Source organism: Mangifera indica, chromosome 1 (assembly GCF_011075055.1).
Source record: "Mangifera indica cultivar Alphonso chromosome 1, CATAS_Mindica_2.1, whole genome shotgun sequence".
NCBI classification, from domain to species: Eukaryota; Viridiplantae; Streptophyta; class Magnoliopsida; order Sapindales; family Anacardiaceae; genus Mangifera; species Mangifera indica.
Genome location: NC_058137.1, coordinates 6438289 through 6458912, shown reverse-complemented (window position 1 = coordinate 6458912; position 20624 = coordinate 6438289). Strand labels below are relative to the sequence as shown.

The 20624-nt window shown below is 32.3% G+C and overlaps 3 protein-coding genes across 4 annotated transcripts; all 3 read right to left on the bottom strand.

The window, feature by feature from the left end:
• Positions 1 to 341: 341 nt before the first annotated feature.
• On the bottom strand, positions 342 to 1804 carry LOC123193961 (GATA transcription factor 18-like). The gene is made up of 2 exons (XM_044607049.1): positions 1085 to 1804; positions 342 to 998 (listed from the first exon to the last, which is right to left on the bottom strand). The coding sequence occupies exons 1-2, from the start codon at positions 1532 to 1534 to the stop codon at positions 693 to 695; spliced, it is 756 nt and encodes a 251-aa protein (XP_044462984.1). The 5' UTR covers positions 1535 to 1804; the 3' UTR covers positions 342 to 692.
• A 6253-nt stretch (positions 1805 to 8057) lies between these two features.
• LOC123214727 (60S ribosomal protein L6, mitochondrial-like) lies at positions 8058 to 10167 on the bottom strand. 2 transcript variants are annotated; one of them, XM_044634694.1, is made up of 2 exons: positions 10027 to 10167; positions 8058 to 8773 (listed from the first exon to the last, which is right to left on the bottom strand). In XM_044634694.1, the coding sequence occupies exon 2, from the start codon at positions 8731 to 8733 to the stop codon at positions 8425 to 8427; it is 309 nt and encodes a 102-aa protein (XP_044490629.1). In that variant the 5' UTR covers positions 8734 to 8773; positions 10027 to 10167; the 3' UTR covers positions 8058 to 8424. The 2 variants fall into 2 exon arrangements, 1 of the variants encoding a protein (XP_044490629.1); XR_006501887.1 differs by having other exon boundaries at positions 8446 to 8752.
• A 5043-nt stretch (positions 10168 to 15210) lies between these two features.
• Positions 15211 to 16141, bottom strand: LOC123194653 (protein RADIALIS-like 3). The gene is made up of 2 exons (XM_044607985.1): positions 15688 to 16141; positions 15211 to 15542 (listed from the first exon to the last, which is right to left on the bottom strand). The coding sequence occupies exons 1-2, from the start codon at positions 15972 to 15974 to the stop codon at positions 15521 to 15523; spliced, it is 309 nt and encodes a 102-aa protein (XP_044463920.1). The 5' UTR covers positions 15975 to 16141; the 3' UTR covers positions 15211 to 15520.
• Between the last annotated feature and the right edge of the window lie 4483 nt (positions 16142 to 20624).

Genomic DNA, 20624 nt, shown 5'->3' with positions numbered 1-20624 from the left:
AAGAGGAGGCTACATACGAGAACATGGGTTTAACTATTCTCTTATAATAAACCCTGAATTTGATATAAGAGATTCTGTTTGGGTTAAAAATAAAATATTTTCGGTTTTTTTTTTTTCTCTGTTAACAAAGCTAAACAGACAGGACAAAAGGCTCTACTGTTCTCCGAACCCAACAGTGTACTCCGGCTCAGATCCGAAAGACGTTGATGGATGTGGTGATTGGTTGATCAGATTTATCATCAGAATCATATGCTTTGAACCAGCTTCTCAGTGTATGAAATTCAGCAAAACAGTAAACAATGTCCATGACAAAATGTTCTATATATATATATATATAACATAAACGAATTAAAGGGCACTTTTATAATCAACATCCCTTATCACGACATGGACAACACCATGATCATCATCTACCTCAAAGAAAGGTTTTGATTATACAACTAGTCAAAGGAAAAAGAAAGTTAAAAACCTTAAAAGAAGAAAAGCAAAATAAGGACATATAGTCATCCTATTTTCAATCCATCTATGTATGCCGACGAAGAAAAAAGGAAAACAACTTAAAAGAAAAAGGATTTGACTTGACGAGACATCTTCAACATCATCATCATCGTGATACACAAGAAGTTAATATATGTATTGTCACACTTCCATCGCTTCGTCCATGATCTTGACCGTCGACCTTACTTTTTTTTTCATCTGGTAAAGTCATGGACAAGACTAGGCCTGTCAGTGACATTGAACCTCCAGGAAAGAAAAGGAATGCCTGTTTCAGAATTTTGATCGCTGTCTTCAATGAACCTGAATTCATTCGCCGGTGAAAAACAAGACATTTTTTGAGTGTGTGCGTGATGAACCCACGAATTATTATGATAAGCGCGGTGTGCCTCCACTATTCCAGAGGCGCTTGCGCTTGCACTTGCACCTGTGTTGCTTGCATTTGCTGCCGTGGCTCTTCTCTCTTCCTTCTTGTACCGAATTCCGCAGGCATTGCAAAGAGACTGCATTTAATATCAAATCAGTTAAAAAATGTATCGAAGAAGCAAATCAAATTCAATTGAAAATATGCATGTATACATATATCTACCTTTGGGCCTCTTGGTCCGTTCCTCCAAAGTGGGGTGGAAGTTGTGTCACAGTTAGCACAACGACGAGCGAGGAGAGGGTCATTAGCAGGGTTATTATTGGAGACAGTATTTGCTCCACGGCTGGGCTTATGCGTTTGTGGTGCATAAGGTGCATTTTTGGTCGGCAACAAGTCCGAATAATAGTTTGACACGCAAGAATCAGAGCGTCTTTCATGGCGGATCCGCTTCTCATCGTCTTCGCACAATCGAGTAGAAGGAGTACCCAAAGATAGAGTACAATCAACAGAAGAAGGGGACATAGAAGAATACATGTCTGTTTCATCGAAAGATTTGTAGGTTGGCATCGAAAATGCCATGGAAAATGAATTGCCTTGGCTGTGATTATGAAACAGCCCGCATGAACATTGCCCCGCCATGTTTCCTTGAGAGCTTCTGCACCTATGCATCATTTCTTGATTTCTTCTATCTTCTTTTCCTTGTTAAAAGAATAGTTGAAGAAGAAGAAGAAGGAGAAAGGGTTTGTGTTTATGAAAGTGAGAGAAATTAAAACAGAGAGAAGAAGTAATATAACAATAATATAAACAAGTGGGTGATGGTAAGTTAATTTATAGTTTAAGAAGCAGGCAGAGAGTAGGAGGCAAATAGTAAAAGTGGCAAGGGGAGAGATAAATGTAATAATACAGTGTTTGAAAAATAGATAACATAAAAGAGAGAGCTAAAATGGTAGTAGCGGGGTGAGAGTGAGAAGAGTTGATTGTCTGGTAGCTTTATAAGCTAATAAAATGGCGAAATAACAGTCAGCACCTGCAGTCCACGTTGTCGTGAAATGCAAATAGGGGGATCAGATGCATACGGCATAAGTATATAGTGACAGTGATATAAAGACACAGTGACAGAGAGGGACCCAGAGGGCAGTTTATTATAATATGGCAAGAGTCTATGCAACTGTGATTGATTTATAATAAAGAAATATACGAGAATCGGTGAAAGGGTTGCTGTAGCGATGTTGCGGCCGCTGCTATAACTATTTGGTTCGATCTATAAGCTGAAAGAGCAAAGTAAGTTGATAGATTTCGTTAAAAATAAAGAGAAAAGGGGTGGAGGCGCTGTTAACAAGGCTAAGGGGAGGAGATGGTTGGTCATTGGTCAGTCAAAAGAGCCCACGTGACTAGGGGGAACAGTCTTCCATGGATCTGCCTTCTCCGATCACGAGGACACCCCCTCCCTCCACTTCTCTTAACATCTGTCCGCATCCGTATCTCTGCTCTGTCACTGCCACCCTCCCAAGGAAAATGGAATACTTTCTCTTTCTCATTCTCACGCGCCTTACAAATGGCATTCGTCACAGGGTCAAATTTCTAACTTGCCTACACAGTATCTCCGAAATTGTCTTCTTAAAAATCAGACTCGTACATGTTTACATTATACCTTAGAATTATTGGTTTCGCCGTGTTTTAAACTTAGCAGGGACTGATTTCAGTTCTCAATCAATTTGTGTCAAAATAACTTCGTTCTCATTTAATGCATCCTTTACTTAGATGGCGCATGTCCTTTGGTTAGGGTGTCCCCAATAAATAACAATATACCTACAAAAACGAATAATCACGTATACTTATTCTTAAATATGTCTATCAATCGTTTTTGTCAAAACTTTTATCACACTTAGTCTTGGATATGATCTGAGTCGATTCATTTTTAAAAACTAATTTAATTCAATTTAATTTGATTTAAATTTATTTGATTAAAATTTAAACTGAATTTGAGTTAAAAAATTTGACCGATTTTTTAATTCAAATTAAATTTGAGCCAAAAGATATATGGTTCAATTTAGTTTAAATTCACAATTTGAATCAATAGTTTAAATTCATAATTCAATTCTGTTCGAATTCAGTAGTTTGAATTGACAGTTCGAATTTATGATTTGAATCAGAAATTTTGAATATTATTTAAATAAAATTATGTCATTTTGTTAATAAACTACAAATCCGAATCATATATTTGAACTATCAATTCTAACAATTAATTAAAGTTAAACTAAATTATGAATTTGAATTATTGATTTAAGTTACAAAACTAAATTAAATTGAGTTATTTTTATTCTAATAAAACTTAATTTTATCTTGAAAAACTTAAATCGAATTTAAATCAAATTACTTTATATTTAAATTAAACCCAAATCAATTGATATTTGAATCTGATCAAAATCCACCCCTCCTCATCGTCACTAGCCTCGGGACGTGCCATAATTCAATAACTTTTTTCATCCCACATCATTCTTCACTAAAATTTAAAAAAAAAAAAATTGAAATTTCACCAATAAAAGCAGGAATTTAGATTATTTTATTAATATTTTAAAATTAAATTATTGATTTATCGATTTAATAACTATAAGAGGCATCTCTAAATCTAAGATTCCTCCTACACGTGGATCCTCAACTATTTTGGTGGTTGGAAGATGGTCAAATTTGCAATCTAAGAATAATAAGACCTTACGAGAAACCAACAAGCAGTTTGAAATTATTACAAGGCGCAGTAACAGTGAGATACAGTGTTCTTCGTACCCTGAAAAATCAATCACGTGAAGCATAGAAAGCCAAGTTGGTCATAATGATAATCACCTCAATTTCCGAATCCAAAACTCTCCACAATCCAAAAAGTAATAGTCACAGTAACAGTAACAGTAACAGTAATAATAATAATGGCCGTAGACCACTGCTCGTAGAAGATCCGTAGATTTTATCAGAGAGACCAAAAAGAAAGCTAGGTTAAAGGTATCCAAATGGGATACTCTGCAATCATCAAAGCAACATTTGTTCGTTCCTTCTTGTTCAGATTTCTTGAGTCAAAGATGGAAACTCAATAAAGAAAAGCTCCAAAATAATTAAAAAAAAACAAATCACTAAGTATAATAATTAAAAAATTGTAAATATTAGTCCTTAAAAGTTAAAACCCCACATTCATTCTTCCCTGGAAAACACCACCCAATAAATCTACTATTATAGAACAATTTGAAAGACCAAAAAAAAAGAAATTTATATATAAAAAATATGAATTTAAATTTTTTCATATTTTAAAGTTAAAATCTTGATTTCTTTGATTTAATAATTATAAAACTAGTCATTTGATTTAAAACTTAACCTATTTAATCTCATTGATTTGATTCTTATAAAAATAATCTGAGATGATATTTCTGTAATAAAAAAAAAAACCCAACAAACTCCTCTGGAATATCGACCCCATTTGATCAAAAGATTCAAAAAAACATGAAGAGAGAGAGAGACAGAATCAGATCGTCTAGAGATTGGTGAGCTCATAGTTGGACAAACGGGAAGACCCCCCCACTTTCCAAAAGATGCTCTCCCTCTATTTATTCACTTTGTAATTAAACCATCAACAAAACAAATGACTAATTAAGGTTAATTCACCTACATGCATGCTCATTAATGATGGGATTGTTCCACTTTCCCAAGGAAACAAAGGAGAATCGTATCTGATTTGCCTTGTAAATAATAATGATTAGTCATAATCCACTTCACTAATCAAGAAAATGCCCACTAGGCGTCGTCGAAACTTGCATGCATGCATGCAAATGTGTTAGTAAACAAGCCCTAGAGACGCTAAATTAATAATGAGCTTTGAACACTGTATATATTGAGCACATAAATATTCATTCCTCAAAAGCAACAAGATACAACTGGAATGTCTCTTCTCTATATCTGTGTTTTCAAGGATTTTAAATGTTTTGGTTTCTTTGGTTGGAGTTTGAAAGCGTTTGGAATTGGAATTGGAATTGTTCTAGTGATTTTGTTGTTGACAGGATGTTTTTTCTTTCCAGTGCCAGGTAAGATTAAAGTAATAATATTGAAATAAGATAGAGAAAAGTTAAAGGGTTAGAGATATGACCCAATGGACCAATGTTTATAAAGGAACTGGTACCTTGCTGGAGAAAAGAAACTCCTCTTAGGCCGTCATGAAAAAGATACTTACTGTCAGTATCATTACATGAAATTTAAGACTCTCTGTAACCTCTAATTGTCCCCTCTTAAGGAAGGCATTCAGACTACAGCTTCAAATATGGCTCTAAAGAAAATTTTCGCTTTAGTCTTCTAAACTTCTAATTATTTTCTTATCTAAAGATTAACCCTTCTTTCTCCTCTTTCCTTCCCACCCTATAAAATGATTAAGGTGCGGTTCCACTGTACAAATCTCACAAGTAATGAAGTTAAAATATCTTAAAAATTGAAACATTAATGGAAGTGGATTATTTCAAAATTTGATTATTACCCTTCTAAAGCCTAATTCATAATTTTTTATATAGCATTATAAATGATTAAATTAATATTTTTGAGATAAAAATTTTGGAAAGTATAATATTACTATCACATAAGCCAGATTAAGAATTTTGCTAAGGTAAGACATGAAGTATACACACAGCCAAAAAAAAATAATAATAACTATACGTACCCAGTTTGAGTACACAAATAAATACACACTCTATGTGTGATCGGATGATTTTGAATTAAAGATAAAATGACACTCAATCATATGATAACACACTTATGTATTCAAAATGGGTACACATAATATTACTCCGCACATTTACATGGTTTAATATTAATTAATAGTAAAACATTGCTATAATATGATGGTTAAAAAGAGCTAAGATCTCTTTAATATTCAACTCATAAAAGCAAGTATCATGCTTTACCTAACATGGGATAATCTAATATAAGCTGGTTGTTGTAATTATTTTCATCAAACGGTTTGTTTTAATGTAAATAAGATTCAAAAGTATAGAATGCTCCAATCTAGGGAGAGGTATCATCCACTTGGATTTAGTCTTCCCACATCAGTACATGTTCTTTACGAAACTATTGATTTTGTCCCTCTTATAATAATAACTTCTTTCTCTTTAACACTTTGAATCTAATTCAAACCTTTTGCAGATGACTAAAGAATGTTAACATAACGTTTTTTTTTATAATGTCTTTGATCCAATAGACCGGTTTATTGTTAAAATATTATTCACTTTGGACATACAATCTATTATGATTTTAATTTTGAGTTTTACAATTTAAAATACGTCTTAACAGTTTAAGAAATTCACATGATATTTAACTAATTCAATCTTCTTATCCCCATAAGATATGAGATATATAGATAGATTCAATATTTCTCCCGTATTTTATCGATATGAGATTATTCACTATCAAGATATTATCTATTTTAAATACGTACTCTACCATAATTATATTTTTAAATTTTATAATTCAAAATATATTTTAAAAAATTTATAAATTATTTAATTAATTCAATATTCTTATTTTCAAGCAACATAAAATATAAAGACAAATTTACTATTCTTTTTCATATTTTATCAATATAAAATTTACTTCAGAGTGTCGTATTTTTACCCCAGTCTGGCAACCGAATGGAAATTTCATGGTAAAAAAATAGTTATAGATATCCACATTTTTTAAGTTGTACATATATAACTGGATTGATTTAGGTGACTGTTAGGTAAAAAGTACGTACACAGAGAGGTGCAGTTGAGGGATGATGGATTACCTACCGGTCAAAGATTGCCGTATTTATGCAAGACTCCAACGATTAATTATGGGGAGAAGGCATTAAAAGGAGCCAAGTGGATTTTGGGGTCAAACGGTTATGATATGATGTGTTGGAGTGGGACATACACCTCTCTATCGTCTAGCCTCCTATTCACGAAATCTTGATTCGTGCCTTTCCATTGTCTCAATCAATTAACGAATCTTCATAATGTTTGGGAGGACCGGATAAAATGATCCTAGAAAATAAGTGAAAGAGCTGTTGGCAGTCGGTGAATAAAGGTTGATATAGTTTTTTATTATTTATTATTTTATTTAATTAATTAATAATAAATAATAATAATTTTTTATTATTAATGATGATATATTAAATAATATAAAAATTAATTCGATTATTATTTTCATATTAAATACTAGAAGATTTCAAGATAATCTTTATTTTATTATAATTATATCTTTATTTATTAATTTTTTTAAAAAAAAATTATTTTTAATTAATATAATAAGAAACATAAAAAAATATTTTAAAATAATTATATCAGCTATGAGACTCGTCATCCAGATGATTTTCATCTGAATTTGATAAATCCGAATGAAAATCATTTGGACGACAATTTAGGGTGAGAAAAAGGTCATAACTAACTTCGATGATAGTTTAAAGTGAAAAGAGGAGATTGTCAATGCTAGAGATAGTCATCAGAGATAAAAGAAAAAACCTTAGATTTTTTTCTAGTAAATAAAAAAATCTTAAATTTTGAGGGAGAGAGAAATATGACTTTTTAAAATGAATAACTTAAAAATAATAAATTTATTAACTTTTAAAATCTAATAAGATAATATAATAAATTATATATTTTTAAATATTATTATTAAAATAATAGTTTCACCCTAACTCTTAATTTAGATTTTTAGCCGAATTTGACTTTCCCGCCAGAGAAAAATGATCCGCCACTTTATCCTGAAAGAAATAGTAGTTTGGGAAGAGCAAATATGAACCATGTTATCACATCAGAGGTAACCAAAAGGAGCTATGAAACATTTCGGAAAAGCCCACTGTAATAATAAAATGTGACCTCTTGAAAATAAATTTTCCACTCCTTGTACGTACACAGCAACATATCAGCCTACTATCAGATATAGAAGTTAATCTCTGAGACTCCAAGCAGCAAGTATCACTGACAAACCTTAAGCGTATGCCAACGGGCCGAGACATAACAGTTATCCACATACCAGTGTTCGCCTGTTTGAGTGTTTCGGCTATGGAATGGGACAACTCCATCAACTCCCCTTGGCACAAGTATAAAACTCTGTCAGTACAAGAAAGACCACCTAATTCTCTGAACCAAGCCAATATTGGATAAATAGGTTCTCAGATAATAAATAGAAACATTAAACTTCAAATTCGTCCAAAGAAATTTCGATTGAGAAGTTTTACTAAATTGATTCCAATAGCAAAACCTCGGAAAGATGATACACAGCTCCTGGTGATTTATTGATTATGCGTTCAAATGTTGCAAAGCTCCTCATCAAAATCCTTAGAAGTTCCAAAAAGATGCTCTAATTTAAGCAATGAATCAACTTAGTTTTACATAATATGGCATTGCTAACAAAGCCAAATAGAGGTGCAAGAACATTCTCAAAATCCCTAGAAGTTCCAAACGGATGCTCTATTTTAAGCTAAGAATCAATTTAGTATTATGGATCATGAGATTGCTGATAAAGCCGCATAAAGATGCAAAAACATGGCAAATCAGAACCTCGCATATCCACCATCATTTTGACTTTTTTCCTTGTTTCTTTTTGATAACTTCATCAATATACATTATACCCTTGCCCTTGTAAACTTCCGGAGGCTTGCAACTACGGACAGAAGCGGCAAACTGGTGCACCCTTTGCTTGTCAATTCCAGTGCAGCAAATTACATTGTTTTTGAAGCAGAAAACACGTACAGCTGGAGGAACAGTAAGTTCAACCTCATGACTGTACCCCAGTTTGAGAAATAAGAGACGGCCTTCTGATTCAGCTCTGGCTTTGTACCCAACACCTACAATCTTTAGAAAGCGAAAAAATCTGGCTTCCATTACAAATCACCGCAATGTCCTGAAATCAAATGTGTAGGCACTACAAAAGTTACTAATCAGTAAATTAAACCCAATGTCCTGAAACCCAATGTATACATATTACAAAAGTTGCCAACCAGTAAATTAAAATCCAATGTCCTGAAATCAAACGTGTAGGCATTACAAATGTTACTAATCAGTAAATGAACCCAATGTCCTGATATCAAACGTGTTCACATTACAAAAGTTACTAATCAGTAAATTAAAACCCAATGTCCAGAAATCAAACGTGAACACATTACAAAAGTTACTAATCAGTAAATTAAAACCCAACTAGTGGTCCTATTCCAGTTCCCATTCATAAATTTTTGTTGTGAAAAAAATTAGGAAGTAGGAATTTTGGAAAACAAAAGATTTTGAAACTTAAATATAAAGTGATATAGTACATTATTTCAAAACGTTAAAGGTTTATGTTTCAAGCAATAAAATCTAGTACCAAAACCGTTTATGTTTCTAGCAATAGAATCTAGTACCTAAAAAGTTTACATTTTGAGCAATAGAATCTAGTACCAAAACAGTTTAGGTTTTGATTATGTTTCATGCAATAGATTCTAGTACTTAAAACAGTCTATGTTTCAAGCAATATAATCTGGCACTAAACAGTTTATGTTTCAGACAATAGAATGGAGTACTAAAACAGTTTATGTTCCAAGCATTAGAACCTAGTACTAAACAGTTTATGTTTCAGACAATAGAATCTAGTACTAAAACAGTTAATGTTAAAAGCAACAGAAACTACCAATATTGTTAAGAACACTTATATATCAACACTGTCAAGTTTACATTCATCAAAGTTGAAAGAAAACCTACTATTAAACTCGAGGACATGAATGACCTGTGATTTAGACATAAACATTTTATATATTTGGAGGAGTAACTACTGTAAATTTCAATTGAAGCTATAATAGACACAAGGAAAAAAAGCTCTGCCAATAATGAACTAAAGGCTGGGTTATAAGACAACTAGAACAACTTCGGCATCGAGGCTCAACCAATACATGTAATTTAATTAAAAACGGTGCACAACAGCGAAAAGTGTTGTTATAGTAGTAGCCACACACACGCACAATGTCCAGCATACGCCAAGAGAAATTTCATCCAAAAAAGAGAACTAGAAGAAGAAGGATTCAAACGAAAAAGTAGCCAAACATGTGGCCACTGTCGAGTGACCCAGCCCTAGATGTTACAGATGATTACGACGAGAATGATGCAATTTTAAATGAAGCAAAATTTGGAAAGGGTTAGGGGCGTTACCGAAATCCTCGTTGTTTCAGGTGACCGGTTGATTCGCCGTCGTTTGATAGAAATATTGGGAGATTGAAGCAGGGCAGAGAGGGTACTAAGACATCTAAGGGCGGGCGTGCCTTTTCTCTAGCTTTTCCGCTTCTAATCAGCTGTTTGGACGCTAGAGTTATATCGTTCTAGAGAGAAATAAGATTTAATACAGTCAATTCTACCTCTTTTTTTTTTTTTTTTTTAGGTTTACATTTCGGTAAAATCATGGCTGATTATATGAGCGAGTATATTTTCACTTTTTAACTTTATCTTAAGAATTTTGTGTTTACGGAGAGATATTGATTAATTCATATGTATTGATTGTACAAGTCTAAATAGACATTAGCTTTTTTGGTGCTATCTTTCCCATCAGTAATGGTGAGCGTGAGTTGTTAATGGACCTTTTTTGGGAGGGTTCATTGTTTCTGCTGTGTTAATATTACTATTTTGAAAACCAAATTGAATTGATCAGTTCAACAGATAGAATTAAAAGTTGACTCTAAATCTAATCAAATTAACATTAAAAAACAGTTTACTTATTGATTTAATCAAACCGGTTAAAATCGGTGAATTAGATAAACTAATTAAAATCGATAGAATCGAGTTTGATCAAAATATGAGTATTTTTAAAAAATTTAATTATTTTTGAATAATTTAATTATTTTATATTAGAGTAGATAAATTTCTAAAAGTTTGTAAAGAAAACATAAATTTGAAAATAAAATGAAAAAGAAGAAAAAAATGTATCTCATATTTATTTAAATGTCTTCTATAGACAATAACTTACAAAATTATATTTTTTTCTATATCATGAAATAAAAACTTTTTTTCATCTAATTATTTCATTAAAATCAAATAAATAGTTATTTTTTAGAAATTATATGTTCTAATCATTATAAGTTTAAGTATCGTGATTGATTTTTTTTTTAACAAATTTTTAAGCAAAATTTGTTTATTAGTTTGATATTATTTAAAAAAAAAAAAGATTTATTTTGAACCCGTATAATTTAGAGCATAATATTATTGATGCTGAGGCACTTCCCTACGGCTAAGTATTCAGATAGCAAAATCTAAATATATAATAGCATTCTGAGATGGGTTGAATCCCACAACTCTGCAACACTATAATTGGAATGGCCGATGGTTCAAAAGCACTACTATAGAGCTTCCCGGATGAACTTTTTGGTTAGAGCTTTAGAAAGTCTCATCACAGTATCAGTTCTCCCTACCTGCCGAAAACAAAATTACATATGCTAAGTAATATCAGAAGATACAAAGCAAGTGTCTCTCTGAAATAGACTGAAGTCAACATGTTAAAACTACTACTTGATTGGATAGTAAATAAGCCAAAAAAATGACACTAAATGAATCATTGTACGCGCACACACAGAGGGAGGTAGAAAGGCAGACCGCTGCTTCAACGAAGGGCAATGTTAATGGTTGTTCCAGCAGAAGACTTCCAGCAACATTGAGGTTAATTCCTTCATCTATCTGACCACAGCTCAATACTTCCGAAAATGGAGTAGGTAAACATTCAGTAAAAGACTGGCAGATGAAATAGAATCTTAAAAGGATTATGCAACAAAACTTCATCAGGTTATCCATGACTTCATCAGGTATGCATGGAAATAAACATGTATAACACCAGCAAATCTAGACTTCCACATTATGAAACAAAATTGAGATTTCTATATATAGTAGATGAAATGCATAAGCTGACAAACTGTGCACTAAATATTGATAAAGCATCATAAACTGTAACAAATTTAACCGTTCCAGTCAAGCATGTGTACAAGATCGTAAGATATGTGAAAGGGAGATATCTAGTAAAGAAATGATTCTTTTGCCACCCCTAGGGCCATTACCAATTCTTCTGGCTTTTCTTTCCTAATGCTTCTTTCATCAATGTCAGTAGTCTAATATTATGAACCCTAGGGCTAGATTCGAGCCGAACCGAGCTCAAGCTCGAGTTCGGCTCGACTTAACAATAATATAGCTCCAGTTCAGCTCAGCTCATTTCGAATTCGAGTATTCGTTATTAAAACAACATCGTTTTAATACATATTAGTCAAAATGAGGTCGTTTTGTATCAAAAAATTTAATTTATAAACTTTGACAATTAAGCTCGAGCTCGAAAACATTGGCTCGAGCTGGCTTAAGATTGGCTCGTTTCGAGCTTGTTCGAGTCGAGCTCGAGCTCAAACGGGCTCGGCTCGAATCCAACCCTAAATGAACCCTATCTAATCAACTTTTCACTTGCCATTCTTAGTATATTAAACAGTAGATGAGGGCCAAAAGATTATTCCCACCCAAGGTTCAGTGAAATCTTAAATTTCTACTTGTTAGCTTTCAAAAATCTAAATATTTACTATTCTATTAAAATTCATTGTTAGGGTTAAAGCTAAAAATGTTATTTAGTTAAAACTATTAAAAAAATAAAAATTTATCAAATTACCCCTTTATTTTTAAAATTCTAACAATTTCCCCCATCCAAAGTTTAAAAAGTGTCTCTAAGGTTTTTTCCGACGAACTTTGCCATCTCCGACCATATTCTCTCTCCCTCCCTCATTGGTCATCTTTGTTGGAGACGAAAATGATAAGTCTTCGTCAATGACAAGGCTAGTCAGAGAGGGAGGGAGAAAGATTGGAAGGGAGAGAAAAGCCAGGAGGGAGAGAGAATATGGTCGAAGACGGCGAGGTTCGCTGGAAAGTGGTGACGTAAAAGAACCTTAGAGAGAAATTGTCACTTTTCAACTTTTGGGTGAGGAAAGAAATTATTAAATTTTAAACTAAAGAAGGAAATTTGATAATTTTTAGCTTTTTTTTTTAAATATTTGTAGCTAAATAATATTTTTATTATAACATTAACAAGAATGGTAGATATTTGGATTTTTAAAAGTTAATGTGTGAGAGTTAGGATTTTACCAAACCGTGGGTGGTATTTAGTCTTTTGGCCATAGATGAGGTGTGCGAAAGAGGTCTGTCTCATCCATAATTAGCACTCTACAATTGCCCCACTTTATTTACAAAATCACATGAATAGTCCAACTTTTGCAAATTAGTACACTAGACAAGCTACCACTTGTGCCCCATTTGTTTTAAGAGTTGTGAATTAGTAAACTAGACAAGAGGTGGCAATATATTAGGTTGGGTCGTGTCAACTGATCATGGTACAGCCCATTGGGCTCATGTGTTGGGTTATGCCAACATCCACCACTCGACAAACTTTTGTGTTAGGTTGATTCAACAAAAACTCAAAGCTTGAGACATGGCCCAAAGCCTCCAAACCGTGCCCCCATGGGTCTTTAATAAGTTGGCCCAAAAAATAAATATTTTATTTTTTTAATTATGTAAAATTAATTTTTTTGCTCACTACAATAGTGAGTTGTACCAAATTGGACTATCCATCCAAACAAATTTTAAAAATTGGTTCAATAATATTGAACTATATCAGGTTGACCTATAAGTTTTATCTCATGACCCAAGACATAGTTTGTTAAAGTTACAAGCTTGACACAATTTTTTTTTTTGTATTAAATCGAGACATATTGTGTCAAATTACCTAGACATTTGACCTGACACATTTAACATATCTACACTAGATACACATTAAAAATAACATTTCTACCTTTCCATTTAATGATTTTCACTAGTAAAAATAGATGTTGGATGAGAAGTTAGACTTTTTAAACTTGAAGGTAGGAAATTTTCATTTCATCAAAGTTTTGGGTGGACAAGAGTTGTTTGGCCAAATTTGAAAAGGCTTGGAGTTTTAACACCGTTGGCATCCAATGGTAAATCAAATTCTTTTTTGCAGTTAAAAAAAGTTGCTTGACTTCTACTCTAGTTGGGGCATTTCAGACATTTTGCCTTCTTCTATATAATTCTTCCATTAGAGGACGTGGAAGGGAGGTACATGATGTAATTGACACCTCAGGAAAGGGTTTAGGGGATTCTTTTTCTATACCTCCGGGAGGTTTTCTCTTTTTTTTTTTTTTGAAAACCTAACACCGGTGTGGAGGTTTATGATAATCACTCGTGTTTTTCTATTTTAGTTTGCATATTCCCAATGATGATGTATTCGATACAAATTAAATTCGAATAATAATACAATGTGCTTAACTTTTTATGAATGGTGAGATAACTTAAACTCGATTCGAATTTATTAAATTGGATAAAATGGGCAACAAGTCAACATGGTGGCTTAGATTGGATGAATTTGGGCTTCATTTGTGCATAAAAAAACAAGACAAATTAATTCAATTCAACCTTTATATTTAGAAGGTGAGTTTCTAGCTAATATCTCTATTGAATCTACCCACTAGGGATGATAATTTAGATCCGAATTTAAAGATCCCGACTTTCTCTGACCCTAACGGCGAGAAAATTCTCCGATAGAATCAAAGAAAGGGACGAGGACGGAGATGGGGATGAGGATAAAAAAAAATTCTGTAATCAGAGACAGGCTGAGGATGGGGATACATGTGTCCTCTCTTCGCCCCGCCCCTTCCCCTCCCCGCCCCCATCCCCATCCCCATCCCCATCCCCATCCCCATCTTCATCCCCATCCCCATCTTCATCCCCATCCTCATCCTTTTATATTAATATATTTATTTAAAATACTAATATATTTTTTATAGTTTTAAATTATTTATGTTTTTTAAATTTATTTAGGTTTTTGTTGTATATATTAAAATTGTTAATATATTATATTTGTGATATTTGAAATAGTGGGTTAATGTTAATTTTACTTAATTATATTATTTAATATACTTATATTGTGTTTAGAAGGTAAAAAAAATTGATTTTTTTTTTTGCAGGTATAGGGAGGAGATTTTTTCCTGCGGGGATGGAGAAGAGATTTTTCTTTGCGGGGAGGAGACAGAGAATCATTTTCACCTCTATAGTGGGGACGGGGATTGATATCCCTTACGGAGATGGGGACAGGAATTGAGATTCCCTCTCCGCCCCTCCCCGTTGCCATCCCTATTACCCACCTAACGAATATCTTTTGCATCACACAAATATATTTAAGGACTTACTCTGCCAAAAAATCATAATTGTTGCAGGCAATACACACCATCGACTGTTCAATGATTTTGGATCAAAGAACCCTTTTCAATAACGCCAACATCAGAGATTTCCAGAATGCATTGAAATCTTACTGGTTTCAAATTACATATTGTGTTATTATGGCAATCAATCATGAATATATAGAAAGGAAAAATTCATCTGTAAATTGAACAACCACATTTACTGGGAGAAATTTGAAGATTCTTCCTTGAAGCTTACGAATTACAGAAACATACTGTCTATATATAGAGAAGAAACAAAATAAGAGCAGAATAATGGAGGTCTTGAAGTAAATTTGTCTCAATCTAAAGGTAATGATCAAGAAAATGACCATTGGTTTCTCATCACTGATCCATATATAGTAAATGCCAAATATTCGATCTTCTTGTTAAAATCTCAATTACGGCCTTGGATGCTTCAGCCTGCAGAGGAAATCAAAGTACAAGCAATTATTGACAGACTTTCAGGCCTACTTGTAAGCAGTTTCACTTGGAGGATACTGGTGTGTCAGAGTGCAAATGATGAAGGGATGAGATAGTACAGAAAAGAAAGAAAAAAAATTGTCACCTTTGCTCAGTTTGGTCTTCGTTACTAACAATGTTGAGTCCCTCACTGGTGCTTTCATTTGCTTTATAATCAGGAAGGGGAACCCTGTCAGACTCTATGTTCTTGATGTCATCTACAAGAATTTCATACCGCTTTTTGACTTCCTCAGGGCTGGTACCACCAACAATCTTGGCAATAATTTGCCACCGGTCAGGTGAATCCTTATCGTGTATTGCCAAAGCATCTTCGAACAATTTATTCTGCATGGCTGTCCAAGAGGTGGAAGAAGAACGCTGATCCGATTCCATCTATTAATTTTCTGGCAGAAATCCAATATAATTTTATGATCAAAGAAAAAAACGTAATTGAAAATCCTTAGTAAATATGAAACACAACACAAATGGAATAATTAAAGAAAGTTTCTCAAACAAGAAAAGCACGTAAACGGCTGACTCAAGAGTCAAGTAAAAGGAAAGAAAAGGAGATGGGAAGTTGCTCAGCAATTGCCATGGTAGCTGCGACCAGGCCAGAAACGTGGTTTATGGGGTGGTGCAAGTTGGCTGAAACTTCACAGTCATTACATATTAAATTGACTACATTCATAAGCAAGATTAAGGATCACTATGTCGATGTTTTTCTTTCTTTTTGAAGTCTAAATAATCTATCAATTGCAAGTACAATGTCTTTCTTGTAAAGTTACGCATGTCGGGTTTCTCTGTCTGTAGAAAATTAAACTTTATAAAAAGAAATGAACCCACTAGCATGCTCTGAATAAAAAATCCGTAAAAATTTTCAGTTTGAACTGGCCTGTCTTTCTCATACATTATTATAGGTTGCCTACAGTAGACATGTAAAGAAAAAATGTGAACAAAATATGGATTTCGGGTTCCCGATTATGTCTCCTGGAACAATTAAAAGTTGAAAAGCACGTGAGAATAATCCGTGTACAACATCGGAAATGCCGAAGAAACAATGGGGAAGTTTTTGGACAGGTGATAACTGCCTATAAATTTATATGTATTATCGTATAATTAAATATTATTTTTTAATTAAAAATTATTAAATTATATAATAATACATATAAATATGTACGTATTTATATATTTAAAATGAATATTCATAATTTTGATTGAATTCAGAATAGCAATACTGTCTTCATAATTGATCTAAAATCTTTTATCTGAAATTTGGTTTTGTATTCCTTAAACAACGGCAAGTGGGCCTCAACTAGTGGTTTTACAAGGTAATTGAAAATTCAGAAGTTTTTAGGTTGTATCCTCCTCTAATCACGGGAAAACCAAGAAACGACACTAAATTTCAACGTGGCAGAATATAACAGTGGATCATCAACTTGTTATTAATCAAGATTTTAATCCAAAACGACAAACTATGGTGATGGGAATCAAATGCAAAAACTCAAAGGTTATTGGCCGGAATTACGGGACGAGATGAATTTATAATGTTACAGGGTATAGTTGGTGAGAATCTAAATAAACTATTAAATTTCCCACCCAAGTTTTAGTGAACTCTTAAATTTGCACCTCCTAAATTTAAAAACTCAAATATTTAAAATCTATTAAATTTAAAAGTATAATTATATTTAACCTTTAATATTAAAAATAATAATATTTTATTTTATTTTTATTCTTTAATTTTAAAAACTAATAATTTTTTCTCAAACCTAAATTTTAAAAAGTCACATTTTTCCCTCAAGATATGCCTTTCTTTCCTCCAATAATTTCCCCCCAAATGCAAAAACCCTAAGGGGAAAAATGTTTATTTCAAAACTTAAGTTTGAAAAAAAATTGTTAATTTTTAAAATTAAATGATGAAAATAGAATAATTTTATTTTTTTAATATTAAATATTAATTGATAATTTTACTATTAGATTTAACGGATTTTATTAACTATAACGGTTGATAAATAGGGGATATTTAAAAGTTTAAAACTTTACAGGTAAAACCTTAAGATTTGACTAAACCTTAGTGGGGATAAGTTTTTTGGTCTTTCTTTATCTTGTCACGGGGAACCACATGTAAGTAAATCAACTGGTTAACTTACAATATTTCAAGTAAATCGTGACTTTCTTGCCTCAACTTCATCAACTTTGGTTGTTCACGAACCAATAGTGTCTTGAATTTGACTTGTAAGACCTTCCTTCAAAATTTTGCCCAAAAAAAGGTCATAATCTGTGCGTGGCTCTACTTGATTATGTTAATTGACCTTGGGATAACATCTAAATTCATCATTCTATCATATAATTAATATCACTATATAATTATTAAATATACTTCTTTATTATCTCGAATTTCTTTCTCTATGAAATTCTCCATTCTCCCTCTACTATATCTCTCTAAAATATGATAATCTCTCTTCTAGTCTCATTTGGGATTTCGTTTTTAAGATTTATTTGATTGATACATCTTGATTGGTTAAATAATAAAAAATTATGACAACATTTTATTGTAGAGATGACATGACAAATAATATCATGATATTATGTATTAAAAGATTTCTTATTTTTGTTATTTTTTTATTCTTATTAAATTTGTAAAATTGATGTATATGCGGCTCCATTGTCATTTTTGGGTTCCAAGTCATCCTTAAGTCTCCATGCAACCTTTGAAGCCAAGAAGAATGAAGTTCCAACAAATCTCAAACCAAAGGAAGCATTGCACCTTCAATTTTGGTCCAAAACCACTTTTGGATATAGTCTTATTACATCCACCCAAGGTCCAAATGAATAGCTTGCTCCAATTGATCCAAAAGTGTAACTTTTGAAGTCCATTAATGGTCCAAACGTCCAAGCATTATTTTGAGAAGCCCAAGTGAAGTTACAACTATCCATCACTCCATTTTGAAGCCCAAAAAGGTGTTCAAAGCCCAATTGGGAGAGTTGAATGAAATTGGATGAAAGGAGAGCTTTGGTGAAGACAAGAGCCCACTTTTTATGGAATAATAGTAACATTTTGCCCTATTACATTCATTTAAAGTATGACATGACTTATTTTGTGTGGTTTAGAGTGAATTAAGGGCTAGGGTGAACTAATTTATTAAAAGGTTATGTACACATATATCTTGCCGCCACTTATTCCCATATAAAGTGGTTATGCTTTGTAAAATGCAGTTTTTTTACTTTGAAATGAAAATTTGAAGGAGCTTTGTTAGCTGTCTTTCTTATTTCCTTTATCCAATCATTCTTGGTGGAAGATTGGTGGTAAAAAGCCCCAATGTTGGTGGAACTTTCCTTTATGCCTTGGTTACACTTTATGTTTCCTTAGAAATCCAAATTAGAGTGTGTATGTGTGTTAATTTTGATTATGACAGAGAGTTATAACATAATTACCATTTCTGTCACTGCATTCTACTTGTAATTTGATTATCTTAATCTACTCTAATTGTGTATGTCCATAGCTTGAAAGAAAGTTCATTGTGTTGTGATTATGATGAAATGAATTCGGTTGGATTTGAAGTTGATTTGGTTGGTTAAACTGCAAGAACAAAAAAACTGCTCATATCATATGAACAGTAAAAACAGTTTTTGATTTTTGGTTTCTTGTTGCATATTTGGTTGAATATGCACCAAAAATAACAATATATCGTTTTTAATTATAATAACAGTAACAAGAAAAATAATTTTAAAAAAATGTATTGCTAATAAAATCAAAAATTTTAAAAATAATTTAATTAATTGATTTTATCAATAAATTACATAAAAACTTTTAATATATTATTAATATATATTTTAAAACAAATATTTTATATGAAATATTAATTTGGCCAAAAGACTATTTTTCAACCAAGGTTTGATACTTTTTCAAAATTCTATCCATGCCACCTGAAAAATTTAAAATCTCACCTATACACTGATAGTATTAAGAGATTTTGTTAGTGCACAGGGACATTTAAGTAATCTGCATGCGTTTTATTGTAAACGTTGTTAAGATAATAAAAAATTGTTTATTAAAACAAAATCTGATAAATAATAAATAAATAAATGCATCCCGTCCTGATGTGTGGCATGGCAAGTGTTTTGAACGAATGTCATGTTTTTAGCACGTTCTAGTGATTCGTGCGACGAATTGTTTTGTAATGGATAGCGTGGCAGAATGAAATAAGGACACGTGTGGGGTAAATGAAAAGGGTGTCGATTTATTATCAACGAAGTTAAGGAATTAAAAATTTCGTTTATTAAAACGAAATCTGATAAATTATAAATGCGGCAGATTTTTTTCCCACACGCAATTCCTCCCATGTTAACGCATGACAAGACTTTTGAAGGAAGACCATGTTTTTGGCGATTCGTTGGACGACTTCTTTCTGATGGTGGGAGTGGCATAATGAAGAAATGACACGTGGGTGCCAAAGGAAAATGGCGTCGATTTGCAGACGTATTAAATACGCAATAATTTTTTAAATCGACGATTCAAATTTTTTAGGCAAAAATCAACGCTATGGAGAATTTTAAAAGCAATTGGTCAACGAAATTTGGACAAAAGTGGGGGCGTTTTTGCCATTTAACAAGATTTTGAAAAAAAAAACAGCGGACAAATTAATTTTTATATGCTTGAGAAAGAATGAAAATTTAAACGCATTTTAAATAAAGGAAAACGTTTATTTCATTCTCTCTCATTTCGTTTTCTTTTTGAGTTTTCCCCAAAATATAAGTGCATTGTGAGTTCCAAAATCAGTTAATGGTAAACAACGATTGCAAACACGACAACAATAACACTTATAACAATATTATTAAATAAGGATAAATTTAAATCAAATTTATTTGAGTTTTTATTTAAATTTAATTTGAATAAGTTTAAAATAAGTTAACTCTAAGTAAATTTGAGCGAGCTTGAATTTGAGTTTGAGCTAATATTTTTGAGCTCGAGTTTGTTCATCAAAGTTTATAAATAACAAATTTTGATATAAAACGATATCGTTTTAATTAATATGTATTAAAATG